Source organism: Sinohyriopsis cumingii, chromosome 11 (assembly GCF_028554795.1).
Source record: "Sinohyriopsis cumingii isolate HCF-2022 chromosome 11, ASM2855479v2, whole genome shotgun sequence".
In the NCBI taxonomy this organism is placed as follows: domain Eukaryota; kingdom Metazoa; phylum Mollusca; class Bivalvia; order Unionida; family Unionidae; genus Sinohyriopsis; species Sinohyriopsis cumingii.
In genome coordinates, this window is record NC_142971.1 from 43,104,974 (window position 1) to 43,117,238 (window position 12,265).

General features: G+C 35.1%; 2 protein-coding genes across 3 annotated transcripts in view; one reads left to right on the top strand and one right to left on the bottom strand.

The window, feature by feature from the left end:
* LOC149788022 (ruvB-like 1) overlaps positions 1-11,354 on the bottom strand; it is a 29,514-nt gene extending 18,160 nt beyond the window's left edge. The window contains exons 1-2 of the mRNA XM_089974293.1: positions 11,147-11,354; positions 7,211-7,297 (exon numbers count right to left, since the gene is read on the bottom strand). Coding sequence (XP_089830419.1) covers positions 7,211-7,297; positions 11,147-11,287 — 228 coding nt within the window. The 5' untranslated portion in view covers positions 11,288-11,354. The remainder of the gene's footprint in view (positions 1-7,210; positions 7,298-11,146) is intronic.
* A 217-nt stretch (positions 11,355-11,571) lies between these two features.
* LOC149788023 (coiled-coil domain-containing protein 146-like) overlaps positions 11,572-12,265 on the top strand; it is a 37,053-nt gene continuing 36,359 nt past the window's right edge. Inside the window, exon 1 of one of the 2 annotated variants that reach the window (XM_089974294.1) lies at positions 11,572-11,684. The gene's annotated coding sequence lies outside the window, so the exon portion shown is untranslated. The remainder of the gene's footprint in view (positions 11,685-12,265) is intronic. The other variant, XM_089974295.1, reaches the window with a different exon arrangement.

The following is a 12,265-nucleotide window of genomic DNA, read 5'->3' on the forward strand; positions in this document are numbered from 1 at the left end:
GTTTTCATCACATCAACATGAATAAGGATACAGATAAGACAAGTTGCAGTCAATTCAACTTAGGTGCCAAAATGATCCTTTGAGTGAGGAAATATCTTGTGACCCTAAATGTGCTAGAAGTCTGGCTTGATCATTTCAAGCAAATATATGACTGAGACTGGGGATCTTGAAAGTTAAGCTACTGAAGGGAGCTGAATTCATGATCAGAAACCCAGTTTGGCAAGGAATTCAAATTCATAATCACCACTAACTGTAAACTAACCTCTATTACTGAAAAGTTAAGAAGCTTACAGCTACTCACTGAGTTGAAAGCGAGCATGAGACCGAACTCACTGAGACATCTAAGGAAGCCTCACTGAACAGTCCCTAAGGGTCTGTTTCATTTTTTCAAATTTTATTTTAAACCTTAATGAACACAAAAAAAAGCAAGAAACCAGTCTCTGATGTTCACAATACCTGATGAGTTCAGAAGGATGAAGATACAATCAATGAAAACACCTCTACAATTATGTGTGCTGAAAAGGGGCTGGCCTGTAGAATTCAAATGATGGAACCAAACATTTCTTTCCACAAAGCCAAGAGACAAAAGTTGACTACTGCACATAAGATATACAGCTAAAAAAAAGCACTTCCTACTGCCAACCACACAAGACTTTGGACTGCTGTAAAGCACAGTGGAATATTCATATACTGTCACAGGTCTTGCTGGTAAAGAAAAGGAGTCCCACCAGCAAAAGTTACAGTCTCCTCCCAGAAGATGTGAACTTTGCAGATTAGAAGAACTATTGGTTGCCATGGAGTTCAATTTCCACATTCTTTATAACACTGACATATAGCTCTTTGAACATCAGAGTGTGACCGAATTTTATCAGTTTTGTCAATCTAAGGTAAGGGTTTATCCAAACACTAAACCAGGCATCACATACTTCCTTACAAATGTCTCATTAGTTTCAGCAATTTAAGCATTCTTCTGAATCTCATTATACTCTTTCATCAGTTTGCTGTTTAACCCCAAAATACTTATCCAAATTTGCAAATGGCATTTTGTCCAAGTCTCAACATGTCTTGATTTTGAGGTCACATGCACTATTTGTTCAGCTACAGTCAGAAATAAACACAATAATGGAACCTAAAGTTATTTATTTGATGTATTCTTATAAATAACCACATGCAGATCTCTGGGTTTTGAACTTATTACCCAGCTATTCCAGTTCTTTTGAGACACTCTTATAATAACAACATGCCCATCAGGGGATTGTCAGCCACTGAATTCTATCATTGTAAATATCAGCACAGCTGATCAACACATTTTCCCACTCAGCAGGTGGCTACAGCAAGTCTACCGAGTCTTAGAATTTTACCGCCCACCTATTACATGCGTACAGAAGACTCCTGCCTAAGTGCTTTTCTGAATCCCAGATAAAAAAATTGCATCAAAATATGCATAATTGTTTCAGAGACCTCTGGCTGTGTAACCTTCTGATCTCATGTGCCAACAGGTTGAGGAAATTGCTGAACTATGACCATAGCAGTCACAAGAGAGCTACCTGAACAAATATTTTTGGAGTCAGACTTAAAGGTGGGGAGGGCATGCACATATACGTAATCCCACTTACTGATCCTTTGAACTTGGATTAGGAATGCAAAAAAGTGGAGGTGGAAGACTGGTGCCAATGCTAAAGGCCTGAGGGTAGGTGGGCTTTCATGACAATGAATCAAATCTGTACTACCTGTGTTAACAAGACTGAGGTAATAAACTGTTAAAAAGGAAATCTTGAATGTGATGACCATAATGTTTACCAAGTTTCATTACAATCCATCAAAAACTGCAGAACTAGTTGTGCTAACAAAATGTATCATAAAATATGGTCACAAAAAGTCATTTGCCTCTACAAGCAGGGGTATAAAATGAAATCTTTCTTGTATTATTTTGAAGCCAATTGGTTTTTATCTGAGACCACAAACAGTGTGTTAATTCATTTTTTGTGTGCAATGTTTACATCAAGGTTCAAGCATATGTTAAGGCAATGCCCCAATTGTTATTATCTTCCATTCCAGCATTTCCTCTACTTACTTTACACCCAGCTACTTTTTAAAAAAAAAATGTATTCCCATTGTGAAAGGTCCCCCAAACCACCTGCCTACTTTTGCAACTCACCCTCCAACTTTAACTCTAATGGAAGACCATGTATAGTAATTTCATTAGTATCAGACCATCAGATCTTGTCACCTTCAAAACTAGTTTGTAAGCTGAATGATCAGCTATGGCCAGTATGTCAATTTAACAGCTCACAAAAATTTAACTGCATAACACGTATAGCCAAGGTTCAAGCTTGGTCAGAATTTTTGGAAAAAGTCACTTCTCCCTTCAAGTGTCAAGATGGAGAAGTTTGTATCCACACTGGAACAAAGCTTGGATTGGTAAATAATTTCCAGTATTTTTTTTAATTAATTTTTGACAAAACTATGTTTATATGTAACAGTGTGTCTAACTGCTGATGGCTGGATAAATAGACTGACTATACAACATGTCATGCTTAATTATTTAACTGTTTTTTAAGTCTGTTTATTTGGGATGTTATTCAGATATTAAGCAAAATTACCATTAAGTGATGAGTCCAATACTGCACAACCTCAGCATCACTATTTGCCTAGAGCAAAACAAACCAAAAACCAAACAACATTATTTTAGAATTTCCTGAATCATCATCAGTTAAAAAGCAAGGAATTGTAGTTACCCAACTATAATACACAATTTGATGCAAATTTCTTTTCAAATGCTGAATTCCAAATTTCAGTTGTTTATCCATATCAATGTCAGTTTTAAAAAAAAAATTATCTGGACAAATTATTTGTGTAAACAGTGCAGGTCACTGAAACAGGTAGTGTAATTAGTTATGTATCACAAAACAGTGAGCGCATGCAGAATTTATTTCCAGAACTGTTTCATGTCTGCCGAAGAAAAACTTTATCTACCAAGAAAAAACACATGTACTAAGTTAATATTCCTAATTCTTTTCACATAAGAGTCACAAAATTTTGTACAAACACTTTTTAATTTACCAAATGTGCAAGTTTGACCAGGGATCAGGATGAAGGACTAAAACCTGCAGGAAAAAAGTTTTAAAAAGTAAATTATGTTTCTCAGAGAATAATTACCCAATCACAGCACTGGATTTGTTAGGTAGCAGGATAATATTCCTAACGTAATGTGATTGGGGAACATATTCAAAGGTGAAATCCAGATTCAGAAAACACAAAAAATCTGAGGCCAGTGCTAAAAAAATCTGATAGCCCAATGATAGGGCCCCTGTAATTTTAGTTCAGGCCTGTCCTGTATTCCAAGTGAAGTTCCAGTCAGGCTTGGAAAAAGTTTGTGAGCAGAGGTTTTTACATGGCATTTTTAAGTGCTGGTTTCAGTAAATATTGACTGATCTTCCAGGTCCATGAGGGTGAAATTGTCAAAGGCTGTGCCAGAGACGTCCACATTTTTGTGTGTGTGTGTATGTGGGGGGGGGGGGGACACAGCGGTCAGCCATGAAATATTATGGATGTAGACCAAAACATGTTTAAAGGTGAAATTGGGGGAGGTGACTATTGTTCCCACTCCCCTGCCCCAATGTGCGAGTGCGGAATATGCCATTTTTCCCTGTGACACCTTATTTTCCCACAGGACAAATCCCCATTTTCATATTCTGGTCAGCTGTGGCTAAACTTTATAATAGCTAAAGGTTAGACTTGAGTACACAAGCATAAGGACAGTGTGACAAATTAACAGTTAATCTTTATCATTGCATTTATCATGTGAAAAGGACTACCATTCAGATACAATGATTAATCAACCCCTGCGTCCCGCACGCACAAAAATGACTGGGACTCATTTGTTGTTTATATGTGCATTCCTTTGGATGCAAGAAATTTTAAAGGAACAACAACGTGCTTACTGTGATTTTTGTTTAACAGGACTTTCTTTTCACTAGGCAAATATTATCTTTGCACCGGTCATGTGGTACTTGCTCCTTAACAGTATACTATTATGGGATGTCATCAGTTCCCCTCATGTTTCCAGTTAAAATGCCACCAAAGAAGATGAAAATTGACCCTAAGCAAAGGACATTGGATATTTTGTTTCATGATTCAAATTCCACTGATCAGCAGCATTTGGTTTCTTCATTTGATGTTCAGGATACAAACGTGCTCAGCCTCCAGCGTAATGCATAAATTACCAAAAATTTGACAGTTTCAGCCGAAGTGGTTAAAAACGCACTCGTGGCTACGATATCACAATGGCTGCGCAAACAAAAATGAGGACTTTATGTATTGTGAGATATGCACAGACAATGAAAAGGTAAATGGTATGAACAAGATTGCTAGAAACAGAAATTTTCAAAATTCAACATTAACATGCGATCTTGCTGACCACAAATTATGTCTAATATCTCCAGAGTTACGAACTAACTTTGAAAAATGTAGTGTGAAGCTCATGTCAGATCAAGACAAAGCCATAACTGCCTTACTGAAGGTTGTTAAATGGATGGCAGATGAAGACATCCCACTGAAAAAATTTAAGTCTTTTGTGAATCTTTTACATGAATTGGGAATTCAAGATCTTGACATTCTCAGAAAGAGTAATATTAATTATGAATCTTCAGTGATTGCCAGTGAGCTGCTGGAGTCATTAGCAGAATTTGCTAACAATGCTGTAACTGTTAAAATTAAGAAATCTCCTGTGGTAACATTACTTGCAGATGAGAGCACTGACATTTCCAACAGGAAAAGGCTGGTTTTGTATGCTCAGACATTGAATGAAGACTTTATTCCAGAGTGTCATTATGTGTGCAATATTGAATGCTTAAATGCTACTGTGAAAGGAATCGCTGCATCCATTGTGAAAGAAATGTCAGAAAAGGGTGTTCCAATAGCAAAAATAATGAGTTTGGGGTCAGATGGAGCATCTGCTATGATGGGCAAGGAAAAAGGAGCAGTTACGATATTGAGAAGGGAAAATCCTCATATGCATAATGTTCACTGTGTTGCCCATAGGTTGGCACTGTGTATGTCCCAGGCAGCAAAGAAAATAGAACCATTAAAAAAGCATCAGCAAGTAGTGACTGATCGTTTTTACTATTTTAAGGGAAGTAGTCAACGCGAGGCTTGACTACATGCCATATAGGAGGTTCTAGAAGTTCCATTCAGTGAGGTGGTTGTCTTATTCTAGTGCCCTGACTGCTGTACAGAGAACTCTTGATAGCTTGCTTACCTACCTGGCCGAAGCCAGTCACAAGAACCACAAAGCTGGGGGGATGAAGAAAAAGATAGCTAATGAAAGTTTTATATCGACAACATACATGATGATGGAAGCAATGGCTCCTGTAAACATTCTCAGCCAGTTCTTCCAGAAAGAAAATGTGGGTGTGGCCCTTGTGAAGGTGAAAATTGATGAGTGTAATGCCGATCTGCAGAAGGTATATAGCTTTGAAATTCCATACATGCAAAAACTCCAGGAAGACCTGAAGGCAATAAATTTAATGAGCATCATCATATCACAAAGAACAACTTCTGAGAAAATCACTAAACTCTTCACTGACTCATTAGTTGAGAACATCCAATCCAGATTTCCAGCAGATGACCTTCTTACAAGCTTTGATATTCTTGCTATGCGACCTATCAGCATGATGTCAAAAAGAGAAGTGGATACAGACGGAGATGAAGAGACTGACAGACTGTGTACATATTATGGAGAAGCAAAAAGTGCACAATGGGAAAGTAGCAGAAGTATTGAGAAAAAACCATCAGAACCTGTTACTGACTCTGTTAAGCCAAAACTAGAGTGGACTTTCCTTAAGAAAGTAGTTATGGCTTAGAAGTACCCTCAAGATGTGATGTGTAAACTGTGTCATTTAATTGACCGCCACCAGAGAGAGGATTTTCTAAACTTGCTCAAGTTAGCAGCACTTGCACTAACTTCAGCAGTACAAGCATGGGTTTTCTGCCCAGAACAGAATCCTGGTTAAAGCTAGAAACAGTCTGAATAATGAGACTCAGCACAAACTGATGGCTGTAAAGCTATGTACTGTGCCATTTGATTACAAGACAGTATTACAGGCCTGGAGATCTAAGAAAAACAGGCGAATTTATGAACTAAAGTAATGTGAAGGAGTTGATCTTGTAGTTAATAATGACCTAGTTGTAATAATTCTGTATTATAAATAAAGAAAATTGATGTATCTCAATGTGTTTGCCATTTATTAGCAGAATCATTTTACTCATTACATTTGAGCGGGACTCATTATTTGAACATATGCGAGTCCTGGGACTCTTTGGGATGAAATTGTAGATTTATCACTGCAGACATACTTCAAAGAAACCATGTGTTACAGTGTGTGTATATAAGCACCAACAATTGATTAGCAAATAAACGATGCCATATTTTGTTGTAACTTACAATGCCTAGGACTTCATTTTACCAGTTCAAATCGTGTTGTATTCCTTCTTTTAATTTAATCATGGTAACTGAAGTTTACATATAGGGTAGAGGAAGGCCAGATGTTTACTGGCTTAGTTTCTTTGGTGGAATGGAGATGCGATTTTGCTTGCAGAGAAAATTACACAGCATTCACAGTGATCATTCAAGGGATTGAAACTAATTGGTGACAACTTTATTTTTTTTCTATATTTTACTATAGTACTGTTGTAGGGGTTTAAAATATCTGAAATTTATGTGAATAATGTTCAATCTTAACATTCTATTTACTGAAGAAAATCACTTTGTAGTGTGATATTATTTTTTCACAGCAGTATTCACAAGTGATAAAATAGAATATGGCATCTGTGGAGTGCATATATCTATTTATGTATGGGCTGTTTGGAGTTGTTGTTTTTTTAAATGAAAATTGCCAGACAAATTGTAATAATTGGGAGTTTCTTTAAAAAAAATCGGGAGATATTATGAGACCGGGAGGTAGGTGTAGAAATACTTCCAAAATCGAGAGGTTTTTCTCCCTGCTTGAGAGATGACAGATATGAACTGTCTGGACTTGTGGAACTTAAGTCAGGGCTTGTGAGTTTATTTAAGTCACCAGCCTGGGGCCTGTGCCTAAAAAAAAAAATCTTTGAGCACTGGAGGGTATCAAATAAAGCTAAAGCACAGGTGTACAAATTCAGCATTGTAAATAAAGGATAAATCAATGTATTCGATTTGATTTCATACTTTTCCCGTTCCTGGTGGACCAGCTAACAGTACTGCTCTCCCTGCCATCTTTTTGGCCCTGATCAACTCCACAACCACACCAGCTGCCTGAATAATAAACAAAATGATACCCATGTATACAGTTTACTATATAACAAATAAAACCAAATTTACAATGAATCCACTGCTAGCACTGAAATAAGCACTAGCAAGGAATCACCAAAGTCTATGCCACAGTGCCACCAAGGATTAACTTTGATGTCTCTGTTCTATATCATGTAATGTAATTCTGGTCATTAAAGATGACCAACCCCCATCTAACTCCTTGGTAAAACAGAAATCTACAATGGCGCTGAAAATGTCAATGGTCTCTACCATTCTCTTCTAGTGTTTTGCACATACTCTATTGTGGAAAAGCATGAAGAGCTCCATTATGGCAAAGCATAGAGATGAATAAGTGTTTGTAACATTCAACAGAGATTATATCCTGATGACAAGACTTATTTGCCATTAAAAGGTCTCCAAGATATGAACTCCTAATTTGGTGGTTCCCCCAAGATGTTTAAATGGAACACCGAACCATTATCTCATGATCAAAAGGATACCACCTTCACTTCTAATTACTGTTGCTGTTATTATTGTAAAATTTGTTAATTATGGGAGTAGGTACCTTGTAAATTACTGAAAAATCTTTGTTTTAAATATGTATTCCACCAAAAAAATGTACAGTAGAAACTTCATCATACAGTTTTTCATGATATTAGTTATTTTATATATTTCATCTTTCCTTAGCTAAGTATACATGTGTCAGTAATACTCTGAAAGGAAATCAAATGAATAGTTAATTACATGTACAAATTAAAAATCATACCAAGAGTAATAATAATCATGACTATAAACATAGGTGACATTTAAGAAATTTCTCAATTTTATTAGCCTTTATATTTCTTTTAATTCTTGTATGCTTCATTTAAATTCATTGGATGAAGTATGATTTTTACTTTATTCAGTGGCTAGATCTTCTTCTTTACTAGTTCATTTAGATATAGGCCTCTTAAAAAGAATGCTATTGCATGTCAGCAATACTTAGTTTACATTATGCCGACAACTGTGTCAAAATTCCATCCACAGATAAGTATTACCCTCCGCCTTCAATGAAAGTAGGAATCTCCATACATTTTTTTAAGTATGAGAAATAGTGTGTAAAACGTTTATTATCATTTTGGGGAAAAGTCTGCATATGAATTTTAATATAATATGATCGTGGCATAGCTTCTGAAATTTAACAATTTCACCAGGTTCTTGAAGTGTTATGCCAAAATAAACATTATCGGGAATGTTATTTATTACTGGTTCATGAGTAAAGCCAGTAAGTCATCTTTGTTATTGTCTTCAATTAATTCTATATAAAACTGTTGCTCAAACAATAGCCAAAATGTGTTTCTTCTTTAACTGCATACACAACCAAGCAGCAGACAATGTGGTGGTTGATAGAAGATTCTGACAATTTAACAAACATCAAAAAAAGAAAACTGCCAACAGGTTTGCTGGGCTTGACAGTGTTATTAGACACAATCAGTTGACCAGTAAATAATGTCCGCTTTATTAGCTGGAAAATGAAAGGGCATGAAATTGTACATGCATTCAGAAGTCATTCTCTGCACTTTGCGCAATGATATGTATACTAATTTTCACACTTTTCTTTCGATATTCACAAAATCTTAAGTAAAAGTTATATGCAAGCTGAAAACGTGTTGATTGTTAAATATTCTTGCTATAGTCATTCAAACGAATAGGCGTACATGTGTTAATTATTGGAAATTTGCAATGGATAAATGTACACGGAAACACAGAAGAAAATTTTAGCAGTATGAAATTTGTACAGATACCGTTCAATGATGTGTGACAAATTATTGAATAGTTTAAAAATGTATGCAATTTTTGCAATGGAATTACATATATTATGGATTAATTGCAAGCCCCGACAGTATGATATCAGGTGGCAAGTAAACTGTGTTGATACTCTGTTCATGCTGTATATTAGACGTTGAATTCAGATATAATGATCTGGGAAGAAAAGAAAAAATTGTAATTCTGTGTGCAATTTTTCAATGGAATTATATGCGTTACAGATGAACTGCATGCCGTGATGGCACAATAGTAAATGATGTTGATACCCTATTCATCATATACATTAGACATAAATACACATATATGTGCCAATGACTTGTTCTGTGAAAAAAAGTAAAATACTGTAAAACCACGCATTAACGCAACCTCTATATTAATGTGATCCAATTTTTGGACCCCAATTATAGCATTATTCTAGTGTACTTACTAATTTCTTGGCTATGATATTAGCTTGTCAGTTTAGGCCAGGCACCAAACAAAGCATGACTTCGATTTTGTCCTTATGAGAATGCAGCAATACTACACGATCTTCAGCTTTAATTTCGAGCAATACACTTGATTGAATATCATTCAACTATTAAGAGACACTATCAAAACTTGTCAGATATTGCACACAAAAAAATATTTCTTCCTGTTTGAATATTTGAAATGAGTTGCACCATAGAATGTTCTATTCCTAATGTTGCTCTACACTCATTATCAACCAGCATTTATTAATACAAATATAAATAATAAATACCCATGTTTACTGAATTATTTTTCTTTGCAGTCTAATAGATTACTTAAATTACAAATTGTGTCCTTGCATAACTTTGGTTTCTTCTGTCATTATTTCAACCTCAAAATAAATTGAATCTTGCCACTGGGTCACTTTTATCTCAAAAATAAACACTAAAAATACAAGTTGGCCAACAAGCACAAAAATCCTGAATGCTTTCAAGGCCAGGCTCATTAAAATTGATATGCACTGCCATCCCAGTCTGATCACCCTTTGCCTGTGCTCAATGCCAGTGCCAACATAGACGTGAGTGGACATACTAATAAAAAGTATAGGCATATTTGCTTATTTTTTTAAACAAAAAAGCATGTCCTGTAGAGAATCAAGATTTGGGGGACATACAACAATTACATATGTGCAAGACTTCATACATAGCTGCAGCTGAAAATAACATTAATCACAAAATAATTAAATTCTTAACTGTTATAAACTTTCTAAGAATTTATTGTAAAAAATTTGATCACATTGTTTTTATGCTGATTAAAATATGAAGTCATTTGTTTTAGGTCATATGGCAAAATATTTAAGAAATGCTTGCTTTTCTTACATCAAATTATATGCTACATATGATATCAATTACCTTCAAATAAGATACTTTTTTTGAGACAAATATATTCAAAGTTCTGAACATCATTGCTACATGTGCATGCTTTATTATGTTAGCTTCCTTCACCACTATTTAAGTGCAGACCATCTGTAGCTTTGAATTCTAACAGTTTGTGAAGTAGGACTTTCTTTTTCAAAAGACTATAGCAGCACGAGTTATGATGGTTTTTCTACTATTACAAAGATAAACATTAATTTCTAATTGGTAATAATGGTACTGTCACTGAGAAAAAATGTACCAGTAAGGATTATTTATGACATTGTTTCTGCGAGGCATGACTAAGATTTTCATTAATTTTCTGTTTGATAATATCGTACATTAGATATATACTTCTAAGCTACTATTATAAATTTAAGCCATTGTGCATTATTTGGAACGCGTTAAAACTAACCCTACAAAATGGTCAATACTGCTGCCTTGGCAGTACGATTCACAAATGCTGATTTAAGCAACAACAAAAAATTAATGTTCCATAACCATACGAGTATCTATACCAAAGTAGATTCACTGTGTCACATCTCCATGATACACTTTACTGCTATTACTTTTACCGGTTTCATCTATTATTTTATTCGAGAATCATACCGTACACGGATACCAGTGATAATTTTGTTAATTTTATAAATGGTTTAGAAAATTCTAGAATACAGATGAAATGAACCTCTCGAGCCAATTCTTGCCCGACCAGACCAGCTGCATTTTGGATGGCATATCCATTTTCGTCTAAGCCTAGTCCTTTGATGTGACTGTGTGTTGCTATTCTCTGAGTCTTTGTGGTACTTTTTACTTCTTCGATCTTCATTTTTGGTTGAAATCACGCAAATTCCGAGCGTCGAGTCAAAACATGCGGCAAAACGCCGAAAACATGTGTGCAACATAACGGTCGTAATTAACGACAACCTCGTTGTAGTAAAATCACTTAACTATGTCCAATAATTTCAAAAGTTCGTATTCAGAATGATTATATTGCTTTATTTATCGTTAAAATTATAATTAAATAAATATACTATATTAAATATTACAGAGATTTCTTACGACATATATTCAACCGCATGCGCATAGACCATGGTGATTGTTTCCATGTTTAGACAGCCATGTTGTCGGTTCAGGAATAATTCATGACTGGCAATGAAAGCGTCATAATCTGAGTGATTAGTGCACGCAAGGAGGAAATTAAGACCTTATCTCTTAACGTATTGGTATTTAGAATTTTTAGCTTTTTGTTTTCAATCATGCGATCTCTCTTCTCACTTTCGCTGATGAACATAATTTGAAATATGTGAAACATGGGCTTAAGTTATACACGGGGATATAATGTACATCTCTGCCTCATCAGTTATATCTGTCTTGTCGCAGAAACTTTCACACACTTAACACTTTACGTTTCATTACCTGATTAGTACACCACATTGTGTCATTATTTATTTATTTATTTATTTATTTACAACTATTATACAAGTTTCTTTACATTTGTAAAGGATATGACAATGTACCAGTATGATGTAGTTATTTTGACTATGTATGCTAGTTAGAATCAAAAGTTATGAAAGATAAACCTCTTGAGTTAATTGTAAAGTTTGCTCGATAATCAAAAGCATACCTTTTTTCTAAAAGCACATTTAGTATGAGTAATACAGAAATGAAACTTAATTAATAATCGAAAAGCATTAAAAATGCAGTGATTATAAAGTCATGCAGGTCCTGTAGCCTGGCATTCAACACTGAATATTTCAGTAATGGGTATCACTTTTTAGAATCTGATTCAGAATATCTTTACATG